The sequence below is a fragment of the Micromys minutus genome (assembly GCF_963924665.1).
Source record: "Micromys minutus genome assembly, chromosome: 3".
NCBI lineage: Eukaryota > Metazoa > Chordata > Mammalia > Rodentia > Muridae > Micromys > Micromys minutus.
Window position 1 is genome coordinate 21142764 of NC_137972.1, and position 13706 is coordinate 21156469.

Below are 13706 nucleotides of genomic sequence, written 5' to 3' on the forward strand. Positions count from 1 at the left end.
AGGAAAGAACAAGAGAAAGGGGTTCACAACTTAACAAAATGCTAAATCTAGACCTGTAAAAATAGCTGAGGAACTTTACAAACTTTGGTTCCTTGATTTAGAAGTTTCTCCACATCTCTCAGACCACTGGGAAAGTTTCTACTGAAGTTAATATAAAAGTTCAAGGCCTGGGCCAATGCAGTATAGAACAGTGCTTGTAGCCTCGTATAGCCTGACGGACCACCAGCTGTACAGGAAGGTGAGGCCATACCCCTTAACCAACCACTGAGGGACTACATGACCTCAGAGTCACCATGAACAGGAGGCCTTAAGTTCCTGGGAGTTTACAGATCCCTCAGGGAAGCCACTAGGCTTCTCTTCAAATCCACAAAATGGGAAGTCTGAGACAGCCTTAACTAGTTCCTGCGGGATAAAGGATTCCCACAGCTGGGATTCAAACCAACAGCTGTTTATACTCCCTGTAGAGAAAGAAAAAAAATGAGGGCAGGGGGTACACACAGATTGGCACTGATGAACTGCAAAATGGACTCCCAGGCTGGAGGACAGAACCCTCTTCTCCTTCCTCCCTGTGACCCAGACCTACGCTCTTCCAGGAAGAATGGGAATCTCCTCTCAGTGAGCCAGCCACCACCTTGCAAGCAGAGGGCAGGCACTTCCCACAGCACTCCCCTTCGTGGAGAACGTAAGAAAAGCCCTGAAAAACAAAAACAAAACAAAACAAAAAAGCAGAGTGTAGGCCAGACCAGCAACTGAGAAAGCAGATGCTCTTACCTGAGCTTTGCATCTACTGAGCCCTGGATAACAAGAGAGTTGTGCTGGGTACTCTCATTTCTGCTGTCCACCAGTCCGTGAGTCCTAAGCTAGGTCATCACAGGCTGAAGGAATCAACCTGTCCTCCCAAAGGACTCCACAGTGAGATCAATATCTAATCCAGGTGAACACCAAAGACAATCCAGAGTTCAGTTAGGAGCACCTAATGAATCTGACCTCCGCCATGGCCAAACCCAGGGCTGCGTGCCAACTGCAGAGAATTCTCAGGATGCCTGGGATCTAGAGTCTTTGCAGGAGAAGACCTGCACAAAGGACTCTCTTGATTCTAGCACTACCCAGCGCGTGTAATGCTTTAGCTCTTAAATGTCCCCTAAATTATCATGTTATTCCCCAAGCCTGTGGCACTAGTGTGTGTTAGTAGAGAATTTTGGAGGTAGAGCCTAATGGAAGCCAATTGGATCATTGAGGGTGTGTCCTGAAAGGAGAATGTTGGACCCCAGCCTGCCTCTGCACCCCCCCCCCCACATCTCTCCTCTCTCCTGGCCACCATGAGATGAGCATTTTTGTTCTACCATACACTCCCCATTGTGATATTCTTCCCCACTACAGCCTGGAAAGCCAGAGATTAAGTAGCCACAGACTGAAACCATGGGCCATATTTACCCTTCCCTCTAGGTTGATGTTCTTAAGTACGTTGTCATAGCAACGGAAAGCTGACTAGCACACTTGACATTTACCTAGTAGTTTATATAGTATAAGATCTACTAACCCCTCCCTCCAAATTGAGGTGAGCAAATGATGGAGACTGCCCTTCCCCCAAAGAACCAAGCAGGGGAGGCCAGTGTCCTGGGAGTCATTCCATCTTGCCTGTAGAAGATCCTCTATATGGCCAAGGTATTGAGAGCTTAGATTAAGAGGCTGGAGGGAAGGCTCAGTGGTTAAGAGGACCCAAGTTTGATTCCCTGCACCCACATGGTGGCTCAAAACCATGAGTACCTTCAGTTATAGGAGACCTAATGCCCTCTTCTGGCCTTTGTGGCCACAGGAAATGCATACATAGATCATACACATAAAATAAAAATAAAACTATTTAAAAAAAAAAAGACTTAGATTAAAACCCTCCTCTGAACATCATATGCAAAGAATGAAATGTCAGTGTAGCTGAGTCTGGAGCTAAGGACAAAGAACCCGGGACAAGGCTTTACCCTGGGGCTATGTCCTTAAGCGAGAAGATATAGCTGGCTGATCTGGATGGCATAGGTTCCCCAGGCACACTCAGAAGCTGTGTCAACTCTGAAGAGGTACCAATGCTGCCTTCCCTAGGGGAATGCAACCACCCCAGAGACTCTGCTCAAGTTCACACCATCTCCGTGGGACTTATTGGCATCCCTACCCACGTCACTGCAGTGTGCAGTGAGCTGTCCCTAGCCTTTTATCAACTGAGACTCAAGTCACCTACTGTGCATAGATGAGGTTCAGGGTGCTACGGGGGAGCTGACAAACTAGGATAATGTATTGCGTACACCTTCCACTACAAAACAGGACGTTCCAAATGCCATGAAAGAGGAGAGTTAACCAGGGCCTTGAGACATCCAGTATACCTCTCAGAAGCCTCTCTAAAAGTGCTGAGTCATCCGGAGAGATACATTCCTTTATCCTTTTGATGCACCTCACACTGTCAGTATTACAAATAATCCTTAGCTACCTTGATCCCAGAGACCCACTGGCTTCTCGTGCCCAGCCGTGTTACGGCATTTCCCTTTCTGAACTCTCCCTCCCAATAATCTCAAAAAGGCAAAACAAAGCCAACATTTTCCTCATCCCTTGTCTTTTCCATTATTCCAGAAAACACTCTAGCTTACATGTGTGTTGACACGCTTGTCAGACCCTTCACCTCACTCTCTTTTCCATCCTGTTTTCACTGGCTCTCAAATTAAGAGAAGTGAGTCTAATATCCAGCCAGACATTCACCACTGAAAAGAAAATGCCTTAGCAAGACAATCCTAGGACCATGCTTCCCATTGCTGACATGCAGAGGGAAGACATGGAATCCTGGTCCCATGGCTGCTGCTGAGGCTATTTGAGAGCCATATGCTAAAGGCCTTGTCCTTCTTCCCAGAACTACATGAACCCGTGAACCCTAGGAATATTAGTTACTTCTGTGTAGTTGTGACCAACGTTTCCCCTGGAAGAACAAGAAGCAGGTGAGGGAAGCCTCAAAGACACACCCCCAATTCTTCCAGGCAGGGCTCTACTTTCTAAAATTCCCACTACCATACAAATATCCCTTCCACCTGGAAACCAAACATTCAACACGGAAGTCTATGAAGACATTTCATATTCAAACCATAAAATTTGAGGCTTCAGTTGCACTGGCCTAGAATAGGCCCTGGGCTCGATGTCAGATCTTATTGAGCCAAGTCAGACCTGTACCTTATTGACATTCCAGTCAACATGTATGACAGTGGCTGCATAAAATTATAGTGGAAATGGGCATGGTGGTACATGCCTGTAATCCCAGAACTCGTGAAGCTGAGGCAGGAGGATCACAAGTTTGAGGCCAGCCCGGGCTACATAGTGAAACGTGTCTCAGAAAACAAGCAAATAGATTATAATGGAGCTTAAAAAACAATTCCTGTCCACTAGCATCCTAAGATAATAGCACAGTGCATTATTCTCACACTTGTAATTCCTGCTATTAATAGACCATCACATATAAGAGTAGCATTCACAACTATTGTCATATGTAGAACATGACAAATGATGACACTACTTCTCTGTGTACACACAATACATTCACCATTATTTTAGAATATACTGATGCTACTTATAAAACATAGTTTGGGGAGGTAGAAAACAAACCATCATGTCCCACAGGAAACCATCTCATGCATCGCTGTTTAATGTGTCTTTAGATTACATCAAGAGACCTGTTGAATGATTAACATATACACCACCTAGGTTTATATAATCACATCCTGTCATGGTCCCACAACTATGAAGTCACTCAATAGCACACTTCTCAAAGTGGATCCTTGCCACGGTGCACTGCCACAGATGGGACAAGAAAAAAAGACAGGTCACATGACCATGCTGCCTTCCTGCCCACCACACCCTTAATTTCTAGACAGTTCCTCTATATCTGTCCCACAGATTATTTTATGTTACGGGAAATGGGTTCTATCTTTTGAAGTCGAAATTTCCCACTGAAACAAAATAAAAGAAAGAAGTCTAGCTGTTCAAAGGGCAGAGAATAAAAGACTATGGAGGAACCTACCCTTAATGAGCCCTCCATAGCAGACTTCTCCCCCTGAGGCTCACAGGGCTTTGTGGAAGAAGAGGTAGAAAGATTGTCCGAGCCAGAGGTGGTTGATAACGTCAAGGAAACTGGTTTTTCCAGACACAACAGGACAGTTGCACATATAAACTTAAAGTGATTGTGACAGAATGCACAAGAACTGCTCACACTCCAGACACACAAAAATACCATAACAGGGTGGGGTGGTGGACACAAAATCCCACCAGCTGCTGAGAGAGGAGAGTCCATTTTCTCTAATAATGTAACTCACCTCTGGTTGATCCAACTCCCAAGACAATAGCTAAATATCACAAACTCAATGAGGAAAGAAGAAAAAGAAGAAGAGGAGGAGGAAAGGGGAGAAGAAGGGATATGGAGAAGGAGAAATCTCAAACTTAGGTAGGTCATAATGGGAGAGTAAAGGAAGGAGTTGGGGGAAACATATTTAGGATACACTATGAAATCCTTAAAGAATTAGCAAAAAACATTGGGTACATTTATACAAAATGAACTCCAACATAATTCTCACTATTTGATAGTAAGTTGCTGCTTTTTCTACCAATGGTCAATGGAATAGATTTTTAAAACTAGGTGTTCCCTAAAAGGCCTTTGTGGCTTTCACAGGATCCTCTCCCAACGGCATCGGTAGCTCCACACATCCCACTATAGATAGATAGCGGGTAAGCAAGATGGTTTTTCCAAATTCCACACTTCTGCCATCATCCACAGACCCCAGACAGCCTTGAGTGTGCAGCCTTCCCTACTGTCAGTGTTGAAAGCAGCGCATGCAGGTGCACACTTGTATGCTGAGCAATTCCGCTTTCACATGACTGTCGGTCCATTACAATGCAGGGATGGCTCGGGGTCGAGCTGTGAGCCTCATTTGACCCATGGTTCTCCCTAAAGATAGATGCTTCCTTCTTCTAGAGTCTGAGCAGTCCTTGGGTAGAACAAGGTAGCTTAGGGAAAGGCCAGCACACATTAAATTTGGGGAAGCACAGGTCACGTTTTCTAGACCTACAATTATAAACGCCAATCTGTATGGAAGTGCTGTCCTGCACTGCAAAAAGGAACAATCACAAAGATTCAGAGTGTGTGTGTGTGTGTGTGAGAGAGAGAGAGAGAGGTGGGGGGGGGAGATATTTAGGGTTAGCTGCAGTGGTGTCTGAGTGTAAAAGAGAACAGAAATAGAGACAATGATTTCCTGATTTCCTGTGTCTCTGCTCAAACCAGTATGGACTTAACATACAACAGCTATACCCATTAGCTAAGGATAGACCACAGAAGTGGGGGATGGCCACCTTTTGCTCTCACTTCTTTCCTTTTACCAAACCTGCTGAGCTTTGTCTATGAACATCCATGTGTTGAAGGCTTGGTCCTCATGCACTAGCGTTTAAAAACACTAGTCTTTGGGAGACAGTTGGGTCATGAGGGCTCCAACTTTACCAATGGATTAAACCATGGGGTGACACAGCCTAGTTAGAAGAAATCCCTTGAAAAGGCTGTGCTATATTCTCATTTGTTCTCATATTCTCTCTCTCTCCCTCCTCTCCTCCCTCTTGTCCTCTCCCTTTCAACCTAGATAGGTATGTAGATACTTAAATAATCTCCCTCCCTTCTTCCCACCCTTCTTCCCTTCCTCCCTCCTTCTCTCCTTCTCTCCCTTCCTTCTTCCCTTCCTCCCTCCCTCCTTTCCTCACTCCCTTCCTCCCTCCTTCTCTCCTTCCCTCCCTCCCTTCTCCCCTTCCTCTCCCTCATTTCCTCACTCCCTTCCTCCCTCCTTCTCTCCTTCCCTCCCTCCTTCCCTCCCTCCCTCCTGTTCTCCCTCCTTTCCTCCCTCCTCCCCTCCCTCCTTCCCTCCCTCCTTCCCTCCCTCCCTCCCTTCCCTCCCTCCCTCCTTCCCTCCTTCCTTCCCTTCATCCCTCCTTCCCTCTCTCCCTCCTTTCCTCCCTCCCTTCCTCCCTCCATCCTTCCCTCCCTCCTTTTCTCCCTCCTTCCCTCCCTCCTTCCCTCCCTCCCTCCTTTTCTCCCTCCTTCCCTCGCCTCCCAACATCCCTCCCTCTCTCCCTACCATGCAGCACCCAACCCTCGTGCCTCACTTACTGGCTGACAGCTGTCTTCACAGGGCTTCTGAGAGCACTGGGCCACACGCAGGCCCACAACAGTGTCCTCCATGTCCGTGCAGGTGCACGTGTCACAGCCCTCCTCCCAGAACTGGCCCACGGGGTAGACGGTGCCTCGGTGGACACAGACCTGCTGACACAAGGTTTCTGAGGATAAACTGTTTGGGACTGTTTAATTAAGGGGCTAGTGACATCCTTGGTACGGAAGGTGCCCAGGAGGAGCAGCAATATCCCCCCCACACACACACTCCGAGCCAGTCACAGTGGATGTCTCCTCTTTTAGACTGTTAGTTATATCTTACTGTTTGGGATTTATAGACTAATACAATACATGCTAACAAGATCGGAAGTGGGGACTGTATTCTGCATACATACAGCACACCTAACAAAGTAGTAATTTGTATGTGGGGGTGGATGGGTGGGTGGGATGGATGGACTTATGTAATCATGGATGCATAGATGGATTCGTGGATGAGCTCACAGCAGTGAGCAAATGGTTAAACTAGTAAATACTCTCTAAATAATCCTTGCAATCACAGTATCTCTTTAGCTAACCTTGTTAAAGCCATACACCAAGCATAACCTCGGCAGCTAGCCGCTATTAATACATAGGAGATTTGCAGTCAATACATCCTGAGCTAATAAAATTTCCATGTGAGTGAGATGGAATACTGACTGCCCACCTCCCTATCCACCTCACCCTTGGCTGGGGAGGAGGACTGAGAAGTTCAAATCTTCTATGAGGAGTAACGAATGAGCCATCATCACATCCAGAGTTGGGAAGTGTCTACCTTGTCAGGAAGACAGGTGGTTGTGGTGCAGCCGCAGTCATTGGTAGTGGCCGAGGCCAGGTAGCCAAGTGGGCAGCTCAGCGTGGAGTTGACACAGTTGCAAGCACACTCGTATTCATCACAGCACTGGGTCTTCCGGAGGGTGGGTGTCCGGTGAGAGGGGCAGGAGGGTGGGGACACTCTTTCGCATGCTTCTTTCCTGCAGGCTGGGGGAGACACAGGTGACACCTTCAGTCTGTCACACTGACTGTCCTTCACTTGTGCTCCTAAGTACATGGCTGTAGCAGAGTCCTTGGACCCAGAATTATAAGTCAGACACACACATACACCAAGCTCAGTGGTTGTAGGGCATTCAGAATACCAAGCAGCCATTCTTCCCAAGGCAGCATCAATGAAGAGAAAAGCAAGGTTGGGAATCCTTATAGAGAAGGGGGGCGCTGCTCAGCTCCTGTAGTAGCATCCCCAGGAACACATAGACGAGGCAAGACCCTCCAAGCTACCAACTCTGGGTGATACCAGATACAGAATCCCTAAATCCCTAAGGGAACTAGCTTAACAGGTCACCCAATCCTATCCCCATCTCAGTCCCTCGAACATCACCCCCCAATCTTACCATCTCCGACAACGTAGAAATGAAAGGTTATTTCATTTCACAATGCTGTCCTGACCACGGTGTCATTGTATAAATGCTAACACCCATTCCTGCATCCCGCACCTAGTTCCAACTGCCTTAAGATGCTTCCCCTCCACCCCCAAGTCTGCATCAAGGAAGTCAAGTGAAATTCCAAAGTAGGCATCCAAGAACACCCTGGCCTTGAAATAGACCCTTGGTAACAACAGAACCCCATGTCTTGCCGGCCGTGCCTAATTTTAGCCCACCTCTGTGCTAAAAATATTTTTATGATTAAATCTATAAACCTACAGAGGAAAACACCTTACAAAGTTTAAAAATAAGGCTCAGTGACAAAGACAAGCAAGGTGTCACGTGTGGCACAGGGGACGTGGGGAACCAAACCAGAGGGTTTGAAATCTGTCTGAGCCCTAACGCTGCTTTGTGTTTGTATGTTTGCTCAATGTTGTTATAGATATTTTGTCTACATGCATATCTGTGCAACACGTGTATATCTGGTGCCTGCAGAAACCAGAGGAGGGTGTCAGATCCCCTGAGACTAGAATTATAGACAGTTGTGAGAAACCATGTGGAGGCTGGGAATTGAACCTGGATCTTCTAGAAGAGTAGTCAGTATTCTTAACCACTGAGCTACCTCCCCATCGCCCCTATCTGTGTCTTAATGTACCCCCAAAATGGCATGGCTGCTTCTGTGTCCACTCTGGTAGACCTGCAGCAGATATAGCCAGGGCAGTCAGAGGACCCAATTAAGTATAACCTTAAGCCTTCTTTCCAAGTGCACCCTAAACCTAGGTTCAGATAGCTAAAGAGAGAAATGAAACTCTAGACAGAAGAGAACTTCCCAAGGCCAGGGGAGAGTGACCCCTCAGCTCTCCCCCACAGTGGCCTTACCACAGGCAAATGTGGGTCTGCATTCTCCAGGGTTTGTCAGGGTTGGCTGGAGCCCTCCCTCACATGGAGGCACTGGAGGCAAGTTGCAGTTGACCGGGTCACACACTGGGGTTCAAGAAAAAGAGGTACGTGCGGGTTAGGTGAGGTTACTGTCCTGTTGCTTGTCAGGGAGAACTGAATGCCCTCTCTGTGGAATTTTACTACTTTAGGGGAATGGTGACAGCCAATAGAGGTGGATGAAGATTAGAAATGAGAGAGGGGCGACACAGCAGATGGATGGTGAATGGACAGATAAGTGGATAGGGATGCATGGATGGATAGATGGATGGATGGATGGATGGATGGATGGATGGATGGGAGGGAGGGAGGGAGGGAGGGAGAAAGGAAGTAGGAGGTAGGTGGATGGAAGACACATGATAGGTGGCTAGGTGCTTAGATACACAGAAAAAAAATTGATGAATAGATAGATGATGGATACATAGATTCATGATAGATAGATGGTAGATACATAGGTAGGTAGGTAGGTAGGTAGGTAGGTAGGTAGATAGATAGATAGATAGATAGATAGATAGATAGATAGATAGATAGAAGACATACAGACATATACATAGATACATAGACAAACAGACAGACGGACAGATAGAAGACATACAGACATATACATAGATACATAGACAAACAGACAGACGGACAGATAGATCAGGGATGACAGATGTCAATACCTCCACACTGACTATGCTCCTAAGTACATTCTCATTTGCAAATATGTGCAGCTTTCAGCTAAGTCGGAATCCTCTAGACCCCAATTTCCCCTTGCGTACAGTGGAAACTTACCAGGTTACCCCAAGTTACTTACCAAGTTAGCCCAAGGATTTCGTGAACTAGTAAAAGTGCAGTCCGTGGCATATTACAGAAATTTAAATTTGTCTATAAGCTGGAAGATTGGATCTAAATGACCACCACCACCACCCCAGTCTTCTCTACTGCCAATATTCAGAGACCCGCTTGATAAATCTATTCTCAAACCAGACCGAACCCCTGTAGGATATGTGTTGATATCTGGGAAATTTCGTCAACATAAGTCAACTTCCTAGAATCCTGGCTTCCTTTCTAGCTCCCTTAGCCTCTCCCATGGTCTGTCCACTGTCCCTTCAAGTTCTGCCTTTGGAGAAGGAATTAATAAACACACTTGATGGACAGGGATGAGAATGTCATTAGCTCCCTGTCATGCAGCAACATGACCCTTCTCTGAACTCCCTGAGTCATGCTGTCAACACACACACACACACACACACACACACACACACACACACACCTGCTCCACATACAGCAGCTAGCTAAAGACCTGAATGTGGCCTTCCCCATGACAAGTATCCTAAAATCTTACCAGAACCATCTTCTAATAGTATGACATTTTCTTCGGCAAATCTCTATAGCTCCAGGAATCACCCCACCAAGCTACCATTGCTCTCACATTCAAAGCTGCTTTGTTAGAAGTTGGGGGTTTTATTAATGTTTTTCTTTTAATCCAGCCAGCCCTTTCCTATCTTCTTTTGTGCACCCTGTGACTGAGGGAATGTATTGAAGTACCTATGGTCTGACCCACGTGGAGCTAGCCTGGGCTCTGGGCCCTGGAGGAATGTTCTGAGTAGACACATACCACATTCATACTCCGGGCAGCACAGGTTTGCACTCTGCTTGAGGCGAGCCACTTCACAAGGGCCACACGTGGGAGCTGGGGGAGAAGAATAGCCACAGAACTCAGGAGGAAAATCAAATACAGTCTAGACAAGAGAAGGTTCTCAAAGTTCTCTTCCACTGAAAGCCAGCACAGACCCTGATTGGGACCCTCACAGGACCATGGGACCGACATGAATGCTGGATGGAGCAGATCTTCATAGTGGGTCTTGCTCAGGCTTAGCTTTCAGAAGACTCTGAGTCTGATGCAAACAGTGGGTGGAAGGACATGGGTACATCTGAGAGTAGGCTCCAGGTACCAAAGGGACCCCTGATTACAGTGAGTAGAAATGTGGTCTCGGGATGAAAAACACCTCCATGGGGCATTTATTTGATCCATTATGCATATGACCGGGTGGCCGGAGATCCATAGAGTCCTTCTTCCATCGGGGACTCCAGACAGGGAAGAGTCACTCACCTCGGGCTGTGGGACATGGCTGGTCTGTGCAGTTAATCCTCCTCCCACTGAGGCACATACAGAGCTGACAGGGCTGATGGTTCGGGACCCAGGTCTCTAGGAACTGAGAGGGAAACAAAGATAAGCAGCCATACAGGAAACTCCAGTTCGAGCTCCTGGGCCACGCAAGTCAGTACTCCAGTTAAGAGGGCGTGGCTTGTCCTCTTGAGGGTTTGGATGTAGGTATGGTGGGTCAAAGGCCCTGTGGCAGCCTTGCCGGTCCACTTGAGTTTGTGTTGCTTAAATAGACAAAGCTTCTGACTGCAAGCAGGATGGAGGAGAGGAAGACCAGAAGAAGAAAGCCACAAAGAAAAGAGCGGATGGGGATCATGGGGGTGTATACCTGTAATCCCAACAACAGGGAGACAGAGGCAGCAGTATCTGGAGTTTTAGGCAAGCCTAGGCTAAATATAAGAACCTGTATCAAGAAAAAGAGAAATGAGAGGTGGAGAGAGGGAGGAAGAGGAAGAAGAAGAAGAGGATGAAGAGAAGGAGGACAGAGAGAAAAGGAAATGGAAACAAAAAAAACAAAAATAAACAATTAAAAAAAAAAAAAAAAAAAAAAAAAAACTCCGAGGCCTGGAGTCCCTGGAAGGCCCGCAGAGCACTGGCTCCCTTCTGGGACAGGAAGCTCAGAGTGACAGCTGGAAAGCCCTTCTGTAATGTTCTTATTTTCTCTTTTGCTTTCTCTCTCTAAATGTGGACCTCGGGTACCTAAAGAATAAGAGCGTTTTGGTTTTGGAGGGTTTTATCAGAGTGTGCCGATAAAGCGGTAGAGTTAACCTTCCTCCCACTGAGGCACGTGCAGAACTGACTAGGCTGATGGTCTGGAACCCATCATCAGAAAGATACCACCCCCAAACGGGTGCTCAACTTCCTTCTCTAGGAATTTCCACCTTCCTGGGAAGCTGTACCCAAGCACATTCAAGGCAGCACGCCCCTGAAAAAGGTAGTTCCGGCCTGACTGTGCAGCAAATATGCCAGCAGGGGGCGCTGCTACATAGGCCCAAAGTGCTTGCAGGCTGACCTGTCATCTACAGATTCCAGATGAAGGCACGGGAGAGCAGGTATAAGAAAAGCTGGAGTTCACGGTTAAATAAAGGGGGGGGAGGGGCAAAAAAAAAAAAAAAAAAAAAACAGCCTGCAGAAGAGTACGGCGTAGAAGAACTGAAGTGTTCAAGGCCAGCCAACACACAAACATGTCACCATACACCACCCACCAGTAGCCGGACAATCTGGTGGAAGGTGTCAAAGAAACCGCTCCCAGACTGAGCTGGAGCTTGGGGTCTTAGAAGAGAAGAGGTAGGTGCCAGGTCACAGGCTCCAGGTATGTCCCCCTGTGCTGAAGTAGGACTCTGAACAGTGCCACGCCAGCGGCGGCTCCCTTGAGAGGTCCGAGGCCTGTGCAGGACTCCAGACCCCGTCTGATCCTGCTCCGAGCATCCACATCTCCAGAATGAGTTTTGTAAAACAAACAAGAGCTATGGAAACTGGTAAATATTTTTCTTCTTCCTGGGGTATAACAAATTTAAGCCCTGGTTATTTCCCTGAAGGAAGATTTTCTGGGCTTTCTTTTTCGGCCTAAAAATGCATTTAATGGAAATGTTCATATTAGGCTCTCTTTCCCTGCTTTAAAGTGGATGCTGGGAACGCAGGTGGCTGGATAACGCTCATTTTCTCCCCATTTAAACTCTATTTTCTGAATAACTAGAACCGGCTGTGTTCTCTTGTCAGAAGTTTTGATTAATTCTATACTTGATTTAAAAAAAAAAAAAAACTGCTCTTATGTCCGAAATGTGCACTACTTGGAACAATCCCTTAATGTAACTCATGTGCCTATTCCAATCTGTCGTGCTGAAGGTGAAGAAAACAGAAAAGGAGAGACGGAGTCAGACAGACATGGGGGAGGGGGTGAACACACTAAGACATTACAATAAAATTCACACATTTTCTGCCTTTGGGACCCGCAGACATCTGACACTCATGGAGCTTGGGACACTTTAGGGAGTGAACTTCTCAACACAGGGAAGAGGACAAGACCATCTCTACCTTCAGAGAGAAGGAAGTGTGTTGCCCTTTCCCCGCAGTTTGGAATAACCACTGGGTGTTACTGCCACACATAAATGCAATTGCATCATTCTGACCCTGCAGGGGGAGCCATGAGGATCAGAGAGAACAATGTTAGGTTTTGCCAACTCGATTGGGAGTCTTATGTCCAAGTACCTAATTACTTTGGCCATTCGAAACATGGTGGATGAGTGTGCCTGGGTTTCCTCCCTACTCACCTTTTCACAGTGGGGGGGGGGGGAGCTTCACTGGGATGAAGCTCAATAACTCACCTAAAACAAAAGACCCGCCCCCTCCCGTCAGCGGTGTTATCAGTTGCGCATGCTCACATCAGCTGCGCATGCTCACATCCATGCCCAGTCAGAGCGCTGCTTAGCCAGCAGCTAGCAGTCCCTCCTGAGGTCCGTGGCAGGGCTGGGACAACACAGGATGACCCAGTGCTGTCAGCAGCAGTCCCAATATATGATTCATGCCATATGAACCTTGGACTTCTCATCCACTAACCATATGTGACATGTGATAACAACCCTCCAGGGATTTGGGGGAAATCAAAAGATCTACTTCCCGGTTTACAACGTCACGGACAAAGCAAAATGGCTTCTGTGACTATTGTTTTCCTTGCTCTCTTTGATCGACTAGCTTTACCACAAGGTCCCCTCGGGATACATAGGTAAGCCACCCTGCCTGGTGCATTAGAGGAAAAGGTTCTTCTGAGGGCACATCCGGTTTACTAGAAGCCAAAGGGTCTCCTACCATCTACCGTGCTTGGTAACTCCACTGGCACTGGGGAAGGGTGGACCACTGTGCACTTCATCTTGTAGATGCTATCAGTGTGGGAGCGAGAAGACTACCATTGTAGCCCAATAGGAGAGTTCGGTAACGATCCTTTGAACAGCTCTCATGAGCTCCCAAAAAGCTAACAGCATCGGCAATGCAGTGA

At 47.1% G+C, this 13706-nt stretch overlaps 1 protein-coding gene across 1 annotated transcript in view; it reads right to left on the bottom strand.

Annotated features, from left to right (window-relative positions):
• The window catches only part of VWF (von Willebrand factor), a 127247-nt gene that overhangs the window by 11527 nt on the left and 102014 nt on the right, over positions 1–13706 (bottom strand). Inside the window, exons 39-44 of the mRNA XM_080914051.1 lie at positions 10661–10763; positions 10166–10240; positions 8506–8610; positions 6984–7189; positions 6173–6322; positions 584–694 (exon numbers count right to left, since the gene is read on the bottom strand). Of these exons, the coding sequence (XP_080770177.1) occupies positions 584–694; positions 6173–6322; positions 6984–7189; positions 8506–8610; positions 10166–10240; positions 10661–10763 (750 nt within the window). The remainder of the gene's footprint in view (positions 1–583; positions 695–6172; positions 6323–6983; positions 7190–8505; positions 8611–10165; positions 10241–10660; positions 10764–13706) is intronic.